The sequence below is a fragment of the Cydia pomonella genome, chromosome 1, assembly GCF_033807575.1.
Source record: "Cydia pomonella isolate Wapato2018A chromosome 1, ilCydPomo1, whole genome shotgun sequence".
NCBI lineage: Eukaryota > Metazoa > Arthropoda > Insecta > Lepidoptera > Tortricidae > Cydia > Cydia pomonella.
The window spans coordinates 25,911,162-25,936,276 of record NC_084703.1 but is presented as its reverse complement, the minus strand read 5'-3'; the positions used below and the strand labels follow the sequence as shown (position 1 = coordinate 25,936,276).

General features: G+C 37.4%; 1 protein-coding gene across 1 annotated transcript; it reads right to left on the bottom strand.

Annotated features, from left to right (window-relative positions):
* Positions 1-6,582: 6,582 nt before the first annotated feature.
* LOC133518810 (uncharacterized) lies at positions 6,583-24,625 on the bottom strand. Its single transcript, XM_061852525.1, has 2 exons — positions 23,261-24,625; positions 6,583-6,716 (listed from the first exon to the last, which is right to left on the bottom strand). Exons 1-2 carry the CDS (start codon positions 24,179-24,181, stop codon positions 6,663-6,665), a joined length of 975 nt encoding a protein of 324 aa, XP_061708509.1. The 5' UTR covers positions 24,182-24,625; the 3' UTR covers positions 6,583-6,662.
* Positions 24,626-25,115: the final 490 nt, after the last annotated feature.

Genomic DNA, 25,115 nt, shown 5'->3' with positions numbered 1-25,115 from the left:
CGTAGGCTATCGACTTAACCCGCAGAATTGCATCGACCGTTGAGCGGTTTCTGCGGAAACCAAATTGGCAGTCGGCTAAGTCCGGCCCCTCACTTTCCATGTGCTTGATGAGGCGTGCAGCGATTATTCGCTCGAAGAGCTTGCCCACCTCATCAAGCAATACTATCGGCCGGTAGCCAGACGGTGAGTCAGTCGGTCGACCCTCCTTTCGGAGTAGTACTAACTTCCCGGTCTTTCACTCCTTCGGGAAGCAACCCTGCTCCAGAAAAACGGTTAAAAGACGCAGCAGCCTTGGCTCTAACTCTTCCATAGCGGAAAGACGAAAGGCGGATAGACAAGGCATGTATGGTGTAGGATTTCTAGTAAAAAAGGAACACAAAAAAAGATATCATAAGATACAAAGATGTATCTGATAGAATTGCAGTTTTAGACATAATACCTTGTCAGCGAAGTAAGGGCAGAAATCCAAACACAAAAAAGTGATAAGGCCCCAGGTGTGGTCTGGGACTGTGGGATCTCCAATGAAATACTGAAATATACCATTAATTACATCCTAAATCCTCTTACCAGAATCTTCAATAAAATCCTCAAAAAAGAAGAAATACCACAACAGTGGTCCAAATCCAGCATAATATCAATACACAAGAAAGGCGATAAGAACGAGATAAATAACTACAGGCTCATAAGCCTCATAAGCAACATATGAGAGAAAGTTATTTGTTTGCAAGTCAGTGGACAGATGTGTGTCGTATGTGCTTGAGGTACTGTGGGGATGTGATGGATGGTAGTTGATTATTATTTATTATCTTTTGAATTGTACCGTGCTTTAGTTTATAACTCTTATGCTGTATAGCTTTTGTAATAATAATAAATATACCACCATAACCGGCACTCTCTCCACCGTATTTACAATAGCTCCCATGCCAGCTGGGACCGATTTACGGGTATCTATTTGTACGCGTCTAGCTGGTGTATTACATAACTTCTAACTTGTCTGAAAGGGCCTCTGTGCTGTTGGCACGTATGCCTCCCAAAGGTCTGGCACCCCATGGTCTCGAGATATGGAATGACATAAATGTATTGCCAATATATACTGTACCGGCCAAAAATATATCACCTTTATGTTTTTTTTTGTGTGAACATATTTATAGTAATCAATGTAGTTAAGATTCTAGAATACATCTATTACTTATAGTTTTACAAAATAATATAATGAGTATATCTTTGAAATAATGTACATAAAAGTAACAGTATTCTCATCATATTGCTTAAAACAATCGCATCACAACTAAGTGAAGTTGGTTTTAAGTACTAATAAAAAATTAAAAGAAGTAATAGTTGAACATAATATTTATTGAATATAGTGTAACAACATTAATACTTTGTATCAAAGCCTTTTGCTTCGATCACTGCTTCACAGCGTCTAGGCATGGACTCCACAAGAGCCTTAATAGTAGATTGAGGAATCTTTTGCCATTCTTCCTGGATTTGAGAGAACTTTTGATAGGCATTAGTGGCTCTTTTACCTATTAACCGTTTTTCTAGTTCTTCCCATACCGGTTCTATTATATTTAAGTCGGGCGATTGACTTGGCCAGTCTATCAGAGTCACACGTCGCCGCTCGAATCATTCTGTGACACGTTTCACATGATGCTTTCGATCGTTATCCTGCTGGAACACGAATCCACGGCCCAAAAATCGTCGTGCATAAGGTATCATTACGTTGTCCAGAATGTCTAAATATTTATTCTGGTCTCATCTTTCGGTTCTTCACAGATATTAGCGGTTTCTTTACAGGACGTCGTCCGTGTAATCCGGCGTCCTGCAAACGACGTCGGGCAGTCCTTATAGATGGAGTAGGCTGCCCTGGGGTCGATTTTTCTTTGATAAGTCATAAGTCATTTATTCATAAAGTTAATTTACACGTTATAAAAAATGGAACATATTTAAATATGCCGTTAACATATAAACAAAATTAAAGAATACATATAATATCACATTCTTTCCAATAATATAAAAATAAGAATTACTTGACATCCTTTTTGTGAAAATTTAGGTATTCATCATAATCATAAAACGGGTGCTCAATAAGCCAGCGTTTGAGGCGGCATTTAAAACTGCCCAAGCTCTGGGTGCTGGTGATGCTGTCGGGCAGGTTGTTGTACACGGCGGGCCCCATGATGTGGGTGAGCTTGGCGGACTTGGCCATTTTACAGTCCACGCCGACGAGCTTGTGGGCGTTACGTATGTTGTACTTGTGTACCATGCTATGCGTTTTATAGGCTGTTAGGTTTGACCTCACATACTACAGCCACCTGCAAGATGACTATTGCTGGTAAAGTTAGTATCCCCAGTTTTTTAAAATACTGTCGTGTAGTGGTGTTGTGCGGGACCCGTGCGATTATCCTAACCGCGCGCTTCTGGAGACGGAATATCCTTTCCCACTCGGCACAGCGTCCCCATAGCTCCGCACCGTACTGGATCAGTGAGTACACCGTGGCAAAATAACACGAGCGCGCGACCTCATCCGACACCAGACTAGTTACTCGTCCCAATGCAAAGCACGCGCTGCCGATTCTTCCGCTGAGTCTGTTAATATGATGGTCCCACTTTACACAGGTGTCAATTTCGAACCCTAGGAAACCGGTGCTACTTAATTGGTCTAGAGCAGTCCCATTTACAGAAACAGCAAGCGGTGCTGTGCTCCGGCCTGATAGATTGAAGACTAGGTAGTGGGTCTTCTTAAGGTTTAGCGCTAGACCATTGGCATTAAACCACTGTGCAAGCTTTCGCGGTTTCATTTAATTTTTCTGCGATGGTGTCCATCGATTGCGCTGTGACGATTGCAGCAACATCATCAGCATACATGAGGATTTCAGCAGCCTGTATTGCATGTGGCAGATCGTTCAGCAACAGAGAGAATAATATGTTAGAAACAGATGAGCCCTGAGCTACACCCATGGTAGTTTCAAGTGGGTCTGATCTAGCCTTTCCACCGTCTCCGACTACCGACGTTGGTAACCGAGGATTCGCACGACAGACACGCAAATTATTACGGTCGACTACAGATGTAGTGCAACGTGGTCTGCCGCGTGTTTTGTAGCCAATTGAACATCTAGGAGACTTTAAACGCTTAAATAGCTTTGTAACCGCCGATCTTAAAACATCAAACTGCTGCGAATGCTCTTTATGGGTACACCCCTGCTTGTAGCCAGTAAAGAGAGCTTTCTGTTGACAGGTGTCCAAATTCTTCGACCTACGAGTCTTTGGCATCTTCGATTCGTTACACACCTTAGTTTTTTTTATGTTATTTCAGTGACAATTTCACGTTTATATGCGATTATAGAAATACTGTAATATAGTATTATTTAAGTAAAAACAACAAAAACCTAAATAACGACCTTTTCCACACACCTACTGAAAACGACGTTTTTATTCCACCGATTTTTGGCTCATAATCCTAGATATTAAACACGCGTGCTTTTTCAGTATATTATGACACTCGTGCTTTTTCATTATATTATCCAATTGAGTTAAGAAGGTAACTGATATGCATGGAAACGGAGCCTTCTTAATTTGTTCGAGTAATACATTTTTTTAAACCAACTATTAGGTTTCCAATGTTAGTTCAAAAAGGTTTTATCACACCAAACATAATTTATCGATTAAATTATCTCGTAAATTAACATTATCGTAATTGGCTGTTTGTCGATTTCGTTCGCGCCTTTGCTATGCGCATTGGAATCGTGCTTAAAAAAAATTTACGCGCCAGCCATTTTCCGTATTTGTCATAAAATTGGAATAGTTTTGCATATTTTTAGTTTATATATTGACGAAAATGTCATTTTTAAGCATTGAAAATGTAGAGCATATAAAATTAACGCTGCAAGTAATACTAATAGAGGCAAGAGTCGAGAAAATAGGCTTTTACCATCAAAATCGGGTGAAAAATAATCGGCGGCATATGAAACTTTTATTCAATAGAAAATCAGCAAAAACGCCCAGTCTTTCTTGGAAAACGTGTTGGTAGCTTACTTCAATGAACTAGCGAATAAGTGCCGACAAGCCTACCACAATTTGGTTCAATTATTAGATGTTAAAACTGTGAGCCACCATTTTGAAAATTGTAAGTACTTTTACTGTATTGACAAGAAAAAATCCAATTTATAAGTTTTGTTTTTCCTCGCAAGTGTTTTGAAAAACGTCGTATGAAACGCGTGTGCATTGGTCATTACACACATCGGCTTTCTTCGCTCGCTTCGGCTCGCTTACGGCTCGCGCGCACAATATCGCCTCGTGTGTAATGACCAACTTAGCACACTTGTATCATAATGTACTATTATATGTGGCCGGGTTTTCTCATCGCTCGCCCAAGGAATCAACCTACTTCATGATGTAGTAAGGTAAAAATAGTTTAGAATATAAAAAAAATCCTTAAAAACACAAAGGTGATATATTTTTGGCCGGTAATGTATAAATGCGGAAAGAGACAAGCCGAGAATCTAATAGCTAAAACAGTTTTAACAAGGGGTTTAGGGATTTTGTAGACTCTTTTTGTATCATGTATTTTTGATTAGGCTAACGGCATATTGTGTACATAAAGGGAAACACACAGTAAAATAAAATAAAAATCTTGTTTCAAAAAATTATACCATAAATGTATTTAAAACAAGAAAACAAATGTTTTTCACAGTTATTTTAATAATGTACTTTTTCACATGTCCCTTAGTTCATGAACCTTCTACAACTTTAAAAATAAACCCCGCGATGTCTCATAAATATTGCTGGAGGCTATAGACAAAATGAGATCCAAACTTAACTTTAGAGCAGCAGGTTTCATGATAAGTACTTCTATCAACGTATCTCCGGGCATCGTTTTTTGTTAAAACTGCTTCCACTTGGATTTTCCACGTCTCATCATATCTATCATGGCACGAAAATGGGAATAGTAGCTTCTATTTTATCTTACTTCGGAATTATGAGAAGATTATAAAGGAATTGGTTGTCAAATCTTACGGTTGAAAATGGTCCTTCTGGGTATAGAATTTTGGTAAAATGGTATTGCGGTCAAATAAACCATCGGTTTTCTAAATGTATATTATAAAACATATTACTTACAAAATTTTGGCTAACCGTTTTCGATCAAGTAAAAATCGGATACGAGTAGCAATATATTGATAGTAAATTCCTTCAGCAATGCTACTGTTCTCCGGGATAATTTACGTTTTCTACGGCAATGGTGGAGCCTCAATACAAATGAAACCCTCATTCTCGTAGTTAGTTCCATAGTTTTTTAAGTAAGTTGACAATGGTTTGTGGATAGTAAACTGCAAAAACGATGCATAAAATAGAATAGTGTAAAAGCGTCATTGATACAAGGTTTAAACTAAGTATTCTGGCTGAGCTATATCTTAAAATAATAATAGGTAATGCTCAACCCAGAGACCAATAACTAATATTAACCTAATAGTTTAATGTATGGTGCGACACCTGTTATATTAGCAGTATTTAAATCCATTTTAGGCGCCTTAACGCTGAAAGGTTGATGCTGATTCTAATATAAAAACATGACGCCCACATTTAAGAAAATTTTTGAAGATTGAAGAATTTGAGAAGACTGGATGCTGAAATTGTTTAACATTAAATTATTAATTAAATTCTAAATATTCGAGGCTCCCATCATCACTCACTGTCGTAATTACCAACTGCGAGAAGGAATTACTTGCGTTCTGTTTCCTGAGCGTGTGTTTTGTTCGCTTAATTCTGCAACGTTTATGATAGACTGTTCCGTACTTAATTTAATTATGCAGTGGTGTGGATATGGCACTTGATTCACACATACTGTACATATTTACATGCTGTTACAAGATCTCATCTAACTCGCAAAGGTATTGGATGAAACATTTTTTGTAGTTCTGGGGTGGGGTTTTTCACTCCTATTTGTTATAATAATCAAAAACTCTAACATAGGGGCATAGCTGTGGTAAATATACATCAAATAACATAAAAATAATTTTCCATAATGTCAATATTCACAGAGGGAAATGGGGACTATCGGCCGTCCTCTTTCCTTTTAAATATTCTACAAATAGGTTTAATGTTTATACGACCACAGTGACTTCTTTAGACTCTTTTGTATATTAAAATGGCAGCTTAAGTAATGATTGTCGATAATATTTTAAAGACCTTCATTTTTAGGGTTCCGTAGCCAAATGGCAAAAAACGGAACCCTTATAGATTCGTATGTCTGTCTGTCCGTTTATGTCACAGCCACTTTTTACCGAAACTATAAGAACTATACTGTTAAAACTTGATAAATAGATGTATTCTATAAACCGCATTAAGATTTTCACACAAAAATAGAAAAAAAAAACAATACATTTTGGGGGTTCCCCATACTTAGAACTTACCCCACTCGTAAGGGTTTGATGAAAAAATAATCGAGGATAGGTCTTCAAAAATGATATTGAGGTGTCTAATATCATTTTTGATGCTAAAAATGCTTTTAAAATTGCTTGCCCGGGCAAACAATTTCCAGACAACCCAAAATCACAAAGGAGCTGGGATAATATTTACTGTGATTTAACTTACAATACTCTTCTAAACAACTGTACAGGTCCAGATCACGCGAGACTTTTGGCGGTCGGGGCCCGGGAAGCCGGCTACTGGCTACATGCCCATCCTTCACCTAATACTGGTACTTTCTTGGATCCGACCTCCCTAAGACTGGCGACTGGTTTGCGACTCGGGGTTTCGGTATGTATGCCACATATATGCTCTTGTGGCACGGACGTGGACCGACTGGGACACCACGGATCATCTTGTCAAAAAAGTGCAGGTCGTTTTTCAAGACATGCGTCGCTTAATGACATAATTCGTCGATCTCTTGCCACCATCAATGTGCCTGCTCTTCTTGAGCCAACTGGCATTATCAGGGATGATGGCAAGAGGCCTGATGGGGTGTCCTTGGTTCCTTGGAGCTTGGGACGGATGTTAGTGTGGGATGCTACCTGCGTAGACACACTGGCACCGTCCCACCTCCAACGGACTAATGTAAAAGCGGGCGCAGCGGCGGAAAGCGCCGAAATTTTGAAACGTAATAAATATAAGAGCCTCGGTAGAGAGTACCATTTTGTACCTTTTGGCGTTGAAACCCTAGGTCCATGGGGTCCCAGCGCGCACAAGTTTTTTGGAGAAATCGCGAAACGTCTGGTTGACGTAACTGGTGACCGAAGAGCTGGCGGCTTCCTCGCACAACGTATCAGTATTGCGATACAACGAGGAAATGCCGCCAGCATCCTTGGTACAATGCCTCAAGGGCCTATTTTAGATATAAGCTAGTTATAGTAATCATCTGTATATATCCATTATGTATATTGTTCTTGTCAATAAAAAAATTTCATAAAGGTTTAAAAAAAAAAAAATTTCTAAACTGAATAGTTTGCGCGAGAGACACTTCTAAAGTCCCCTGTAACTTCTAAAATAACATAATGATAAAACTAAATAAATATATGATATACATTACCATACAAACTTCCACCGAAAATTGGTTTGAAAGAGATCTAGTAAGTAGTTTTTTTTAATACGTCATAAATGGTACGGAACCCTTCATGGGCGAGTCCGACTCGCACTTGGCCGCTTTAATATTAATATGTAAATAGTCGCTTTCTTTTTAATCTTTTCAACGCCAAATACCACTAAAACGGTCATCGTCTGTCGTGCCCGCGACGGCAATGACCATTAAAAAGGCTATGGCGGACGTTGTCAAAGCGACTTTCCTACTGTCAGTTAAGTTTCATATTCGCTCTTCACCAGTTAACTTTTTGGCGTCCATGGCATTTCTTGACACGTGTGGAAAAGCGTTGAAAAGGTTAAAATGTGCTCCACAATTGGTCTTCAATATAATAATAGGGTTGTTTCCATCTACAAATCTTAGGGCAGAAATGTATCCCAATAAATTCTTATGGATTATAAGAACATGTTAAACTACCTTGAATGGACCTCTAATGAGCATATTTTTGTAAATATTTAATTTAAAATATCTTTTAACAACTCACGTGCTTTTGGCAGATTCGCAGGTTTGGCATTTGGCAGGTTCGAGAAGTTCGCAATTGCGGTCATTTTTTCCTGTCACTCTAATTACGTCTTCGTAAGAGTAAAAGAGAAAGATCCCACTATATGCGATTTTCGGTTTTCGCTATAGACCCCCCCCGTTGTGTGTTCTCAGTACAACATTTAATACTCAAGCCGGAGCCATTTTGGTGGTGGGCAATTAATTGAAGCTTCGATATCGTCACTGAAAATTAACATCATAGAAATGCTAATGGATAATGAATACTTTATGATATAATAAAATCACTCAATTATTGCAGAAAACATATTTTATTAGTTGGTTAAAAACCCACATGCACGCATACACAGCTTGCCACCTAAATGGCTAATGTTTGAGTATCAAATTGTGTACTGAGAACAGACAACGGGGGGCCTTGGTGTTACGTGTGTATGTACGTAGTTATGTGTCAAACCGTAAACTGTGACGTCACACAATTTTCAAAGAGCGTTTTGGGCGCGATAAAACCAACTAGTAATTTAGCTCAAAACCTACAATAAAAGAAATACCTATCACTAAAAAGTAAAAAAGAAAAAATAGGAATAGAAAATCAAATGTAGTGTTATAGCTGTGGTTGATATACAAAAAAATGTGTCAAAATATTTTCAATAATGTTAATATCCAGAGAGGAAAATTAGAGCTACTTTGAAAAGGCTATAGTCCCCACGCTACTACTATCGTCGCTTACTTCTCGTAAAAATACAAATAATTAAATTAGTATTATTATTTGTACGTCGGACAGTGACATTATTCATATCATAAGATTTAAACTGGTGCAGTGCAAAGTTGCAGTTAATACCATTTCCCGTCTAAAACGTGTTATTATTTAGTGTGGTCCCTTCAGAATCTTCTTAAGCGAGTTTTACTGTATTTATGAAAATAACTTCAGTTATATTTCGTGACCAAAGAAGGCATTTCTGGCTAATTAATACATTTTAGGTTAGCGTTAATGTTCTCGTCAGTTTGGTTGTTTAACCCATATATGCCCAGTGGGTCGTTTTAGACAAAAATTTTGTCTCGAAAAATAGGTATCGGTTATCGTGCGAATTTGCAAAGTTAAGTGCTCATTTGCGATGTCTAGCGCCTTATATGAGATAAGAAGGGTACTTTTTCCTAAAACAAATAAGTAATGTATGTTTATCAGTGATTTTGCGCCCTCCGGTGTCAGTGCAAGTTATGACTTGATTTTTGATGACAAAAAAGTGCATCTTTTCTCAGAGAAGTGTAAGTAATATTTTTTCTCCGTAAATCTGCTTATTATATTGCTGTTATTATAAAGTTAGATAGTTGTGTTGTAGGTAGTTGTTGTTGTAGTTTTATGTAGAAAGTATATGAAAATAAAATATTTTATCAGAGAGTTAGTCGTCAAAACATTGGTAGGTCGTTAACGACCCTATGGGCAGATCTGCCTTAAATTGATATTTATTATTTCCAGGTGTATAAAAAATGTGTTGGAAAATTAAGACCTTGATGATGAGATTCATGGAATTGATATTTATATAGAACCTTTTGGCGACGGCATGGTAGCTGATGGCAATTACGGTAATGAGGAAGTTGTATATTTCCATAATTTATATCGTAGACAGCTACTCGCACCTGCCAGCCTAGTTTTGAGATGTTAGTTTGCTGAGGAAACTACGTCCAGTGAGGATAAAGAACCGGAGAGTACACCATCAATGCAAGTGCAACAAAATAGTCGTGGAATGGGGCGTGGGACGGGACCCAGAAGAGGACGCGGGAGAGGACGTGTCGTGGAAGAGGACACGGACCATCAGTTAACCATTGTGAACTTGCTCGAAGTCAGAATTCTGATGATGTACCTCCTCTTGAACAAGCCAGCCGTGACATAAGTTTTTGGATTATTGATGTTACGGTGAATAATGCGTTACACTCCTAGCTCTCAGTATCGTAGTGACATGGATACACTGGAGTTTCGACGGAGTATTTCCCGTGTTTTGCTGTAGAATCACAGAACTGAAAGAAGTGGACCTGGGCTGGGCTGAAATATTGAGAGCAGTGGCACTTATTCGGCGTGAAAACACAATTCCAAACATATGATTGAAAAGGATGTATCAAGACTTCGGTGTGCTTTGTGTAGAAATAAAACTGTACCGGCGAGCTAGACATGTGGCCTTAATTGACTCGTTTACTGCTGCTCCAGATTTCAGGTTTAAAATTTATGTATAAATAAATTATTTAAGTAAATAATATTATTATAGTTTTATTTAACATTATATCTCAATATATACAGTGGGTCGAAAACGATCCTTAGGTATTCATATGCCCTAGGGGTAAATAGTTTTCGACCCATTAAAACACCCTCCCCCTCCTTCCAACTCATATCTGTAAATTAAGTTTTTATAAAAATCCTTTAAGTACCCACACATCCAAAAATCAATGAAATCGGAGACCAAAAATAGTTCTGGGCATATATTGGTTAGATAATTGTGTGATAATTCTATGATTTTTTATCAGTTTGATTACGACTTAAGATATTTTGAAACACTGCTTTAAGTCTTTATAATTCGCATGCGAGTTTCTTAATATTATCGGCTATTCAGGCACAACCAAATCCATCGACCAAATACTGAAATGGAAGCAAACTCGCATGCGCGTTCTCACGCCGTCTAAATGAGCCTATATAGTTGCCACTGAATATACTTAGTGGAACAGCAAAATAAAACAAAAGAGGCGCTTTGTTTCACTGCGGCGTGTTATTGCTTCCGTTCTACTGAAGTGCTGAAACATTATCCGCCAGTGCAAGTGAGTCGGTACACTTGCTAAACGTTGTACTAACTTTTATAGACTTACCTTTATTTATTTATTTAAACTTTATTGCACAAAAGTCGAATTTAATGCCATGACGCATTCTCTACCAGTCAACCTTACGGCAAAGCAGAAAGATTGTAGGCGGTGCATTTAAAACTAAAATAAATTGCTTTTGAAAGAATTAGAGTCCTAATTCACATAAATTAATTATAAATGACTTAAATACATACCTAAAGATACATTCATAAATTACACACACATATATATATATATATATATTTATATATATATAAACAACCGGTTCGTGAGACTGATACTTAATTGACCTTTAATACCTTTTGTTGAATTAAATGACAATTGGCCATTATTCCAGCTAAACGAAAAATGAAACACTTAAAAAATTACATGCAAGCTGCATAAAATAACACAAGTTTTTTAGTAACAAGATACATATTATTTTAATTAAGTCGAATTCTGACTAGGTATTGAGAGTTTTAATTATAAGACCACAATCAACCAGCCCTTAAGAATACACTTATCACTACAAGTAAGGGAACCTTTCTGTATGATAAAATCTTATTTGCACTTTTTAAAGACGACATACGTAGGTCACTCGATAAATTTTGGGATAAAACAAACTATTGAAAATATTAAGTAGTATTCTTTATTTTACATTTTTTCAAAATACTCTCCATTACTCTCTATACAAAGTTTCATTCGTCTGAACCAGCTTTGGAAGCACTTTTGCCAGTCTTCATCAGGTAGGTCCGAAATTGCTTCTTCATATGCAGCCACGGCTTCTTCAGTACTCGAAAAAAACTTCCCTTTTATTTTTTCTTTCACCACCGGGAACAAAAAGAAATCGCAGGGAGCTAAGTCAGGACTGTAGGGTGGATGTGGTAAGGTTTTCAGAAAAATGACTGTAACATATTCATTTTTTAAATTGGAGCAAATCGGCAACTTGTGTTCTATTTTTAAATAAAGTTGCTTTTTAAAAACATATAATTCAGGTGCGTTCCATTTTCGAATTTCGAGCATCTCAAAACTTATCGAATGACCTACGTATGAAGTGATATTGATAAGTGTCATACCTATAATTTTTTAGAGTACATAATTATGTACAGTATAGTCGAGTACAAAGATATGTATACGCCTGGAAGTTACAAAATTATGTATCCATTTAAGTTTGTAGCCATATTTGGTTACTATAATATATGTCCAAATAAGGTGATAGTAGGCGTATACGCCCAATGTTACAAAGGGTGTAGCAGGATAGCCTAGGAAAAATTGCCCCCAGCGGTTTTGGGCCGAAACTGTAATCAAACGATGCCTTTTGGGGAGGTTATACTTTGCACAAAGTTTCATCCCTCTGTTACCCCCTGGGGGTGAAAAACACCCAATTAACCCCAAAACTGTTTTAATTATTTTTTCCTAAACTATGAAAGTGACGAATTTCAAATTTTGTACACATATTAATAAGACTAAAAGCTATGTGCTAAAAAAATATTAACCCCCTAACCATTTAAATTCTTGTAAAACAAACAAAAATAAAAAAAGAATCACCCTGTATATCAAGTTTGGCTCGTGGTACACACACCATTTTTTTTTTCAAAAATGAACCAGTTTATATTCTACATTATACAAAAGTTTCATGGACCTACTCCAGAAGGAACATTGCGAAATTAATATGTATTGGCTCTTTGGTGCGTACTATTCATTGAACTCCCACTAAGAGCTTGCATTATTAATAAACAATGGCTTGCGATCGGACCGCTGCTCGTGCCCGATTTGAAAAAGGTGGGGATAAAGAAGTATGAATCAAACTCATTTGTATTTATAAAAACATTTTTAAGGTTCCGTAGTCAACTAGGAACCCTTATAGTTTCGCCATGTCGGTCTGTCTGTCTGTCTGTCTGTCTGTCTGTCCGAGGCTTTGCTCCGTGGTCGTTAGTGCTAGAAAGCTGAAATTCGGCATGGATATATAAATAATAAAGCCGACAAAGTCGTACAATAAAATCTAAAAATTTAATTTTTTTAGGGTACCTTCCCTACACGTAAAGTGGGGGTGAATGTTTTTTTTTGCTTCAATCCTACAGTGTGGAGTATCGTTGGAAAGGTATTTCAAAACTAATAGGGGTCTTCAACAAACATTTTTTGATAAAGTGAATATATTCGGAGATAATCGCTCCGAAAGAAAAAAATATTGTGTCCCCCCCCTCTAACTTTTGAACCATAGGTCCAAAAAATATGAAAAAAATCGTGGAAGTAGAGCTTAAGAAAGACATTAAATGAAAACTATAGCGGACATGATCAGTTTAGCTGTTTTTGAGTTATCGCAAAAAGTTTCCCCTTCATAGTAAAAAGACTTACTTACTTTAATTAGGTACTGATTATGCAAATTTGCCTATTTGTTTAACTCGCGTGAAAGGTACCGTTTCATCCCTTGGTTAACAATTTACTATACTTTAAGCTCCAGTTTAGCTTATTGTGACGGAAGAGTAACTACTGAACCCTACACTGAGCGTGGCCCGACATGCTCTTGGCCGGTTTTTAGGGTTCCGTAGCCAAATGGCATAAAACGGAACCCTTATAGTTTCGCCATGTCCGTCTGTCTGTCTGTCTGTCTGTCTGTCTGTCTGTCTGTCCGAGGCTTTGCTCCGTGGTCGTTAGTGCTAGAAAGCTGAAATTTGGCATGGATATATAAATCAATAAAGCCGACGAAGTCGTACAATAAAATATAAAAATTTAATTTTTTTTAGGGTACCTCCCCTACACGTAAAGTGGGGGTGAATTTTATTTTTCGCTTCAACCCTAGAGTGTGGGGTATCGTTGGAAAGGTCTTTCAAAACTAATAGGGGTTTTCAAGAAACATTTTTTGATAAAGTGAATACATTCGGAGATAATCGCTCCGAAAGAAAAAAAATATGTGTCCCCCCCCCTCTAACTTTTGAACCATAGGTCCAAAAAATATGAAAAAAATCGTGGAAGTAGAGCTTAAGAAAGACATTAAATGAAAACTATAGCGGACATGATCAGTTTAGCTGTTTTTGAGTTATCGCAAAAAGTTTTACCTTCATAGTAAAAAGACTTACTTTAATTAGGTACTGATTATGCAAATTTGCCTGTTTGTTTAACTCGGGTGAAAGGTACCATTTACTACACTTTAAGCTCCAGTTTAGCTTATTGTGACGGAAGAGTAACTACGGAACCCTACACTGAGCGTGGCCCGACATGCTTTTGGCCGGTTATTTTATTATTATTTTGGTTTCGGGACCGAGACGTTGCGTATTAAGCATGATACGAGTATAATCATTAGTGGCTACGAAATAGTACGTTTATTTTAATTTCGCAATGTTCCTTCTGGAGTAGGTCCATGAAACTTTTGGATAATGTAGAATATAAATTGGTTCAATTTTGGAAAAAAAATGGTGTGTGTACCATGAGCCAAACTTGATATACAGGGTGATTCTTTTTTTATTTTTGTTTTTTTTTACAAGAATTTCAATGGTTAGGGGGTTATTTTTTTTTTGCATATAGCTTTTAGTCTTATTAATATTTGTACAAAATTTGAAATTCGTCACTTTCATAGTTTAGGAAAAAATAATTAAAACAGTTTTGGGGTTAATCGGGTGTTTTTCACCCCCAGGGGGTAACAGAGGGATGAAACTTTGTACAGAGTATAACCTCCCCAAAAGGCATCGTTTGATTACAGTTTCGGCCCAAAATCGCTGGGGGCAATTTTTCCTAGGCTATCCTGCTACACCCTTTATGTATGCACTAACACGTAAACAATAATGTGCACTGCAGATACTGTTACAATTTTATGTATACACGTCAATATACTTTATTTTTCGAATATATGAACCTACCAGATATATGGTGTGGTATAGAGTAATGGTGGAAGCAAATTAATGTCTTGTTAACGGTTGCTATGAAGTGAATCTCCACCGGCCTTCGGATTTCCATAAGGCGATGTTGTTGAGCAAATTCAATTTATATTTACCGCCTAACGCAAAATTATGTGTCCATCACTTGGACACCGAAGATTGGGATTCTTTTATTACATCCGCTGCAATACCTACACAAGTTATTGACGACGAACTTACTCAGGACGTCGTTAATACATTCAAAAGTGTATAAGAACACGTTTTACTTACTGTTTCTTCTGCGTTACATTTTTACTAAAGATTTATTTTTACTTTTGAATTATAATTTCTGCATATAATTGCGTATATAATTTTTTTTTACCTAATTTTTAGTTTTATTTATTTTCATTATTACCTAAAAGAAAGCCTGTGGTCCGCCCACTAGGCCCACTGCTCATTGCCGGTGCAACCCTGCTAGCCATACATTGGCGTTTTAAGGGTTAGCCATAATGTTTACATGTAATTATCGACATAATAAAACCACAATAAAAGTAACAAATGGGATATTATTGTGGGAATTAAGTGTGTTCGACTAAAAACTAAATACTTGAACGAAGCTGTTTACGTAGAAATAAATAAAACAATATTCATTCAATTCAATACTTGCAATGTAAATTTCTGCTGTAAATAAACCATAAAAATAATATGATAAATCAAAAACAATATAATTAATAATGTATTTATTTTAATCTTAACAATACATAAATATATTCTATCCTTCGTATAAAAAACTTAAACAAACTCTCATTCTTATATTTAACACAAAACATTACTTAATTTTGTGTTTAATCTTCAAACGCCGTATCTTATTTAAACACTCGTAAACAGTGATTTTATCATGAATACATTTTTCTACCAATATGTTTATTTTATATTGTTTTAAGAGATATGTTTTCGATCTGGTCTTCACTAAGTTATGATATTTCATTTTATGTCATTTAAAATCTTGTACAGCGATTTCATTACAGAACATTTGGAAAAAACATAAAAAACTTGGAACCGGTTGCAAGCGGTCGACAACTCAGCGGGAGGATGCGAGAATTATTAGATGTGTAAAGCTAAATCCGAAAATGTCGTCAAGAACTGTTACGGAGATGATGGATCTCAAGATCAGTTCTCGAACAGTTCGTCGCATTAGCATCCAAGCGTCCATTAATCAGTAAAACTAACATAAAAAAGCGACGTGCAATTGCGAAAAAACATATTGGCAAGCCCTTGGAGTACTGGAAGTCAGTATTATGGACGGATGAAAGTAAGTTCGAGCTATTTGGGCAAAAAACCCGGTTCAGGGTGTGGCGTAAACCTGGCAAAGCGTTAGCCGAACGAAACATACAGAAAACTGTTAAGCATGGCGGGGGCAATGTTATGGTGTGGGGCTCATTCGCTTGGTCTGGAGTGGGTAGCTTAGCTCGAATTAATGGGATAATGGCTGCTGAGGATTATGTCAACATTTTACGAGAAAATTTGGAGGTTTCATTGCTTAAAAGTGGCTTAGAGGGTCGGTATGTATTTCAGCAAGACAATGACCCCAAGCACACAGCTAAAATATCTAAGGCATTCTTCAAAGCAAATAGGGTCAAAACGCTTGAATGGCCTCCGCAATCGCCTGATCTCAATCCCATTGAGAATTTATGGTCGTATTTGGATAGCAAAGTAAACAAAACAAATGTAACCAACAAGGATTCCTACTTCATGGCACTGGAAGAAGCTTGGGATAATATCGAGCCTGAATACCTGAAATCATTGGTCGAAAGTATGCCTCGAAGGTTAGCAGCAGTGTTGAAAGCTAAGAGAGGCCATACAAAATATTAGATTAAGTATAATTTTGTAATTGTGCTTATTGTATGACTTAATTTGTCCAGAGCGAAATTAATATTAATTATAAAGTGTTATCAATAAATACCTGTCTAAATAAATAATTTTGCTGACAACTGAAATTTTATTTCCTATGTATAAAGGGCTATGAAATGTACTACCAGTTTCCTAAGATGTAACATGTGTAGTGGAATCTATAAAGTTGTTAGTAGACAAAATTTAATTTTCATGAAAGTGTATGATCCATTTTGTCCAGCACTGTATACCTAGAAGCTTCAGCTATTACGGAAGAAAAAGAGCAACTTTGCTACTCGTTGGGGGGCCTGCAGGAAATTATTTAATTCAAGGGAAGGAGTTATTCGAGGAAATAGAGACAACAAGAGAGAGACGATTTACACGAGGAATAGAGAGAAAGCTAACACATGTGAACGATGTGGTCTAATGGTACTTCAAACGACTGAACATAAGTGTCCAGCGAAAGGGAAAAAATGTCATTCATGTGGGAAATTGGGGCATTTTATTTCGCGTTATGGGAGCTGACCTGAAAAACGGAAATTTAAAAAACAACCAAAATTATAACAAGTTTCATAAACGCCAAAAGACTGGTAAAAGGTGAATCTGATTACATCGGAAAATGAGTCTAAGGAAATAGAAGAAGTACATCATGTATTTGGATAATACATTAATTTCAATTTCTGTTCGTCATAAAATCAAAATCGTCTATGTATTTATTTAAACTTTATTGCACAAAAAAAATACAAATGGCGGACTTAATGCCTAAAGGCATTCTCTACCAACCAACCATAGGGCTAAACTCGATTATCTCGGTTAGGTGATTATCTTTGTATTTAGCTTTGTAAAAGATATGATAACATTTATAAGTTATTTTTACTACAACGAGAGTTAGTGATGTAAGATTAAGTTTAAAATTACCTCCGACGTTACGAGAGAGGCGTTGTTCCCGTAGTATCGAAGAAGATTTCATTGACATTTATAACTTGTTCCAAAAATGATCAGTAATTGAATTAAGTCACAAGGGGCATTTATTGAAACGATTGATTTGAGGATATTTTTACGTAAACGAAGAATAAGGTTGTTATCTCGTGGATTTCAAAAAGAGTTCTGTCGTGGATCTATGGTCGAATGTTTGCTGGCATCTATTCGACAGGATGCTAAGAAAGTGGTCGAAGCATGAAGGGACCAACTCTGTTTGGATTACTAAATGTTCACACATGAAACGACGCCAAATCTTGGGATTAGTTGTCAAGCGGACCCCAGGCTCCCATGAGCCGTGGCAAATGCCGGGACAACGCGAGGAAGAAGAGATGAAACGACGCGCTATCCCTGATGAGGCTTGGATAGATGTCGGACTAGATTTTTTAGGTCCGCTTGTACTTCTTGCTGGTATTGGTCAACTACACAGCCGCTGTAAAGACATAGATAGATAGAAAGACAATTCCATAAAAAAATGAGAAAAGGAAAGAGGGGCACAGGATAGTGCTTAAGTGGCATGGGAAAATGATTATATAAAAAAAATTGAAAGAAAAAAGAAAAACATTAACAGCGAATGGACAGAAGACGATGAAAAGGATCGTGATGCAAGTGAGGGTAACAAAGAAAGTGTATTAATCATAATATGATTGATTGATTGAAATAAATTATACCAAGGAAGGGATGTAGTGTTATCTATGCCTAGATATAGAGACAGCTGTGGCGCTGTCTCGAGCACGCGGATGTGGATAGAAGTCCGTTGACAGTTACAGTTACGGACGGACGTCTGCCGAACATTGGTGTGGTATCGAGCCAGTGAATGTAATATATTGTGGTTTAGTGAGCACTACATTAAACACGCATGCTTTTTCAGTATATTATAACACTTGCGCTTTTTCATTATATTATCCGACTGAGTTAAGAAGTAACTGATTACTAATGATATGCATGGAAACGGAGCCTTCTTAAGATATTTCCTATGAGACCAGACGTGCTATGAGTGGATGCCAAAAAGGTTGGGGAAACCACACCGGTTTTGCGAATTCCTAAACCTCCGAACCGGATAGGGAGCGATGCTTGAGACTAGGAAGGTTCACACAGCTGAATGTTTAGAATCGTCTCTAAACTAATTTGGTCAAATCATTTATAGGTGACAATAAATTTCGATGTTTTCGAAACGGACAGCAGCGGAGCACATGCAAAAAGTATTGATTAATTTTATTAATGTTATATTTTGCTTTAGACGTAAGTGATCGGCGTTCAGTGTCATCTTGTAGCTTTAAAGATGAGTACTAGAAAGACTATAGACTAATCCAGTCGTCATCCCACTCCAGCATGAGCTGAGTTCTCGCGCGCGAGTTCATACTTGAAGCAGTTGTCGATGATTGACCATAGCTTATCATCAGCAGCCTGGCACCGAGCTCCTTTAGGAATGTGTCTCAATACGGGAACATTGGATTTCAGGGTTAGTAGATCACTCAGTCTGTTACCAGTTTGTAGTGACTATGCATCGTCCGAGTTCCTGGTTTAAAAAAACAGATAGAATTATGTACATATTAAAAACAGAAAAAATACTCAATTAGGTGCAGTAGGAAAAAAAACCCTGTCGCAGCATATTGTTGCTAATTGCAAACGAGGCAAATTGCAAAGCTGTTATTCTGCTTAAGGAGTGAAATATAAATATTGGTAAAACGAGACTGATGAACTACTTACCCTTACGTACGTGTCCGCAATAACCCCATGCTCCACTACTACTTTACTAAAAATTAGGTAGCAAGCTTTAATCTAATATAAACCATTGCGAACCTTACATGTATTTAACATACAAATTACTTAGCCAGTTAGAATCTAAAAACTCACGTCACGTTCCTGGGCGCCGTTAACGTTCCCTTAACGACGTGAACACTTCACAGACCGTAGAGCTGCTGTGAGCACGCTTCACGCGGTATGAGGACACTCTCCATTATGAATAAAAAGTCAGAAACAAACATTTCATAACATATTATTGAAAACGTCCTACCACTCCTACCAGTAAAGGATAAGACCCACCCTCTCAAGGTCCTTTTTGTATGACAATCTTGGGTCTTCGTACAGTCCCAACTATAGCTCAAGAAAATTTACCCGAATATGGGCAATCAGGGGATATAATTCGTGTATGTTTTTACATTGGTACAATTCTACTGATAAAATTCATATTGGCCGGCCGAGATGGGTAAGTAAGGAGACGAAACAAGCAATCGACACGGATAACGGAAACGATTATATGGCCTAACTACACATCTATGGACGAAATATAATAACCTCACCTATCCAGCTTTTCGGGCAATGATTTGTCTCTTTAGGGTCGCAGATCTAACCAAACCTGCTTTTCTGGCAACAGTTTGTCTTTGTGGGAGTCGTAGTTCTAACTTAACCCACTTTTCTGGCAACGGTTTGTCTTTCTGGGGCTCGCAGTTCTAACGTAACCTGCTTTCTAGCAAGAGATCTTTTATTACGAGGGTCGAACTCGCAGTTCTAACCTAACCTAGCCCACTTTTTTTCAAAAAATATTTTTTATAAATGTTGCTGTTAAAAGCAAATAAAATTAAAAATAGACTAAACATTACTATGAATAAAACATCGTTTGTAAAGTTACATGTTTGACAAACTAAAAATGGTTAAACATTTTAAAATCATGTGAATCATTTTGGTCTAATGAATGTTGTTGAATTATTGTTAGGGAAATGTTAATTTGTTAAATTCAAATCTGTCAAATAAGGAAATGGAATTCGGTTAAAAATATTTTGGTAAAATAGCAATATCCCGAAATTCTTCCAATATTTTTTTCTGTTAATTTAAACTGCGACTGGGTAAGGTTAGGTTAGAACTGCGTCTCCCACAAAGGCAAACTGTTGCCAGAAATGCAGGTTAGGTTAGGTTAGAACTGCGATCCTCACAAAGATGAACTGTTATCATAAAATCAGGTTAAGTTAGGTTAGAACTGCAACTCCCACAAAGGCAAACTGTTGCCAGAAATGCAGGTCAGGTTAGGTTAGAACTGCGACCCTCACAAAGATGAACTGTTGCCAGAAAAGAAGTTTAGGTTAGGTTAGAACTATAAATTTACGCTAGGGGTACAGTATGCCTACTAGTTTTCGAATGATTCGTTTGTAAATTTAAAAAAGTCATCAATACTTTCATTTTACATCTAGTTGCAGTATACCATAGTTCTGGTACCCGATCGGAACTTACAAATAAAAGATTACACATGCATCATTGACATTCGCATAAAAGAGGTCAAAAACTTGCAAATACGAGTATCGTCGTATGTTGTAAATGAATGGCGCCTAAGGAACTACCTATGTTAATAATTATTTTCTTCAGGCCGTCCGAATTACAGGGATCATCGGATTAGCAAGTGTCAAAATGGTGAGGCAGATACAAGCATTCCCCGATTTATGGAGTCGTTTAAATAGAGAATACGGTCGTTGGAACTTCGTGTGTCCTGAAAGCCTTTGATTGACTTAGCTGACCCTTCGTGAAAGTTATAATGATCTTCAGTAATTTGAATCGTTGGAGGAGTCCTATTCTAGTAAATTAAACTAATTCGTGACTTCAATTTATTGTCCGAATTTGAATTTGACTCTAAGTACTTTTGCTGAAGCAGAAATATATATATTTAATTATTGAAAAAGATGCATTTTCTAACCAGTTTCATTAAGACTGTTGACCGCTAAGGAGGATTTTTCTTTTTTTGTCTCAGGACAAACTTAAAAAAGTTCATAGGTGATCTCCATACAGGTTATTTGGTACATAGGTGCAAAGCTTTTAACAGGGTGATACTTACCTGAGATTGTTTATAACTTTTTTAGCCATATATGTCTTAGACGAAATTCGATTTTTTTATGTGAATGGGCGTTTCCCTAAAATAAAGAGCAATCAGGCATGTTTTTAAAGTTTGTAAGTTTTGTTAGGTTTTGGTTTATAAGGTTTCGTAGCCAAGATTGAAAAAATTGAACCTTTATATTTCCCTTCTTTTTTTTGCCTTTCGTCCGTCAGTCTGTCAGTCCGTAGGTCACAGCCATTTATCCACATTTATCTCTCCACCATGATCTACGGTGCCGAGATAAGGACGCTCACCAAGGAGGCTGTGCATAAAATCCGTGTAGCATTTAATTTTTTTAAAACTTTTCTACATAATGTTAGATCTACTTGGGCGGCTTCCAAGTTAATATTTTGTTTGATATCTTGTAAAGAAAAAAAAACTATTAATGTTCTCTATTAATAGTTTTTTTTTTCTTTACAAGATATCAAACAAAATATTAACTTGGAAGCCGCCCAAGTAGATCTAACATTATGTAGAAAAGTTTTAAAAGCATGGAAAAAAATACTTCACAGTAAAGCAAGTATATGTTTATTGCTTTCAATTTGATATACAAGAAGATAGTAATATACTAGGTGTTGTAAGTACTTTACTTGCAGCTTCTTATTCTGTTTGGAATTGTTCTTCTTTTTACCTTTGTTCATCTTCGTGTAGGTACAAAGCTGCATTATCTTCGTCTTCTGTGACTTGTGTCTCAGTCTGACCTAGAACTCTTTCATGTGCGCATAACTGACTTGCCTAGTTCTCAACTGAGCGTTTCTTCTTTGACCTTAACATACAACTGAACTTGAATTCAAGTAAGATGCACATTAGGAGAATTCCTGGTAATCTCGTCTCGCTCTTAGCTCCATAAACAATTTGGTCCAGATATTCATTAAAATAAACACATGAGTAATGATGTCATGGTTCGGATCCTACTTGTATTAATGAATTTCAGGCATAGGACGTATGTCTTGTCTACGCACGTAATGTCGATCCTCTGAACTGGAACCATCACTGCCTTCCATCATATATTTACGTGGATTATTAATATTCTATTTATTGACAATAACAATATACATAATGGATATATACAGATCATTACTATAACTAGCTTATATCTAAAATAGGCCCTTGAGGCATTGTACCAAGGATGCTGGCGGCATTTCCTCGTTGTATCGCAATACTGATACGTTGTGCGACGAAGCCGCCAGCTCTTCGGTCACCAGTTACGTCAACCAGACGTTTTGCGATTTCTCCAAAAAACTTGTGCGCGCTGGGACCCCATGGACCTAGAGTTTCAACGCCAAAAGGTACAAAATGGTACTCTCTACCGAGGCTCTTATATTTATTACGTTTCAAAATTTCGGCGCTTTCCGCCGCTGCGCCCGCTTTTACATTAGTCCGTTGGAGGTGGGACGGAGCCAGTGTGTCTACGCAGGTAGCATCCCACACTAACATCCGTTCCAAGCTCAAAGGAACCAAGGACACCCCATCAGGCCTCTTGCCATCATCCCTGATAATGCCAGCTGGCTCAAGAAGAGCAGGCACATTGATGGTGGCAAGAGATCGACGAATTATGTCATTAAGCGACGCATGTCTTGAAAAACGACCTGCACTTTTTTGACAAGATAATCCGTGGTGTCCCAGTCGGTCCACGTCCGTGCCACAAGAGCATATATGTGGCGTACATACCGAAACCCCGAGTCGCAAACCAGTCGCCAGTCTTAGGGAGGTCGGATCCAAGAAAGTACCAGTATTAGGTGAAGGATGGGCATGTAGCCAGTAGCCGGATTCCCGGGCTCTGACCGCCAAAAGTCTCGCGTGATCTGGACCTGTACAGTTGTTTAGAAGAGTATTGTAAGTTAAATCACAGTAAATATTATCCCAGCTCCTTTGTGATTTTGGGTTGTCTGGAAATTGTTTGCCCGGGCAAGCAATTTTAAAAGCATTTTTAGCATCCTCAAAGCCCGTAATCTCATAGTTTTTGGGCAAAGCCCTTAAGATATTTCCTATGAGACCAGACGTGCTATTAATGGATGTCAAAAAGGCTGGGGAAGCCACACTGGAAATTTTCCGAATTCCTAAACCTCCGAACCGAATAGGGAGGGACGCTTGAGACCAGGAAGGCTCACTCAGCTGAATGTTTAGAATCGTCTCTAAACTAATTTTGATCAAATCGTCTATAGGCGACAATAAATTTTGATGTTCCCAAAAAGGACAGCAGCGGAGCACATATGTAAATTTAGGGAAAAAAAGACAGAATTTCAGAATCACAAGAGCATAATGAGGGCTAATTTCGAGTAAACTATTCGTGTGACTTTTGAATTTAGATATAGAGTTAGAAACATAATCAGGAAAAGATTCTTCAAATACAGGAGAACCCAGGAGGCAAAGAGAATCCTTGTCTACCAATTTTATATTAGGAGCCAGATCGTCAAATTTGGGTTTTAAGTCGGTCAAAGTACAAGAAGATTTGTAAATAAAGAGTTCGCATTTGCAGAAATTCAAATCTAAACCAATATTTTCGAAACTGCTCCTAACAAAAGACAAATCAGAGAGCACAGTATTCACGTCGCCTCCTAGGGTTCCGTCGTCTAAGTACCAGACGTTGAATTTTGATTTTAAATTTTTGATAATTGGATTTATAGCCAAACTAAAAATTGCTGGCCCGAGAGGGTCACCCTGCTGACAACCAACCTCAGAAGATAATTCATGTGATTTGTACATTAATTTAGACGAGTCTGAATAACAAAAGAAAAAGTAATTGTACAGTTCCGGAATTTTGTCCTTGACTTCTGTCAGCAAAGTGTCCCTATTAACCGAATTAAAAGCATTTTTAACGTCAATTTTGACTACAATTTCACAATCATCGAATGAAAGGTAGGTCCTTAGGGCATGGACGGCTGCCTCGCACCCACCTTTCGTGCCAAAACCTAGCTGTACTGGTTCAAAAAGGGACTGCAATTTTGATCTAAAGTGTCTAACCGCAATTTTTGATGCCAGACGTCGTAAAGTAGACCCCACCGCAATGGGTCTCACCCCTCCGTCTTTTTTGGTCCATGGATTATTAAAAGCCAAGTACGTGTTATAGAATCACAATTCTTAATGACAGCCCTGACGTATCAAGTCACTATCTGAAACCATTCTGAAACACATTTAGCAAACTTTTCTTCGAACTTAAAGTGGCCAGTTATTTACCATAATAGGGTTGTTTCTACCTAAAAATCTTAGGGCAGAATTGTATCCCAATAAATTCTTTTGGATTATAAGAACATGTTAAACTACTTTTAGGGGATCTGTAATGACCATATTTTTGTAAATATTGAATTTAAAATATCTTTTGGCACACGTCACGTGACCAAACTCGAAACGTCTTTGAGGATTTTGATGACGTCACAACTCGCGGATTGACACTGTTGACAGTTAGGCGATAGACAACAAATGACAAATGTCGTTTGACAGCTCGTATCTTCTACGTGTGTATGTAATTATATGTCAAACCGTAAACTGTGACGTCACTCAATTTTCAAAGAGCGTTTTGGGCGCGAAAGCATCCGTCAAAATATATTTTCTTCATTTAACATATGTAAAGGCGTTTTTAGTATAAAGTTGAATTTTAGGGCAACTTTTAGTTAATATAGAACGTAATACGAGCGTTTCA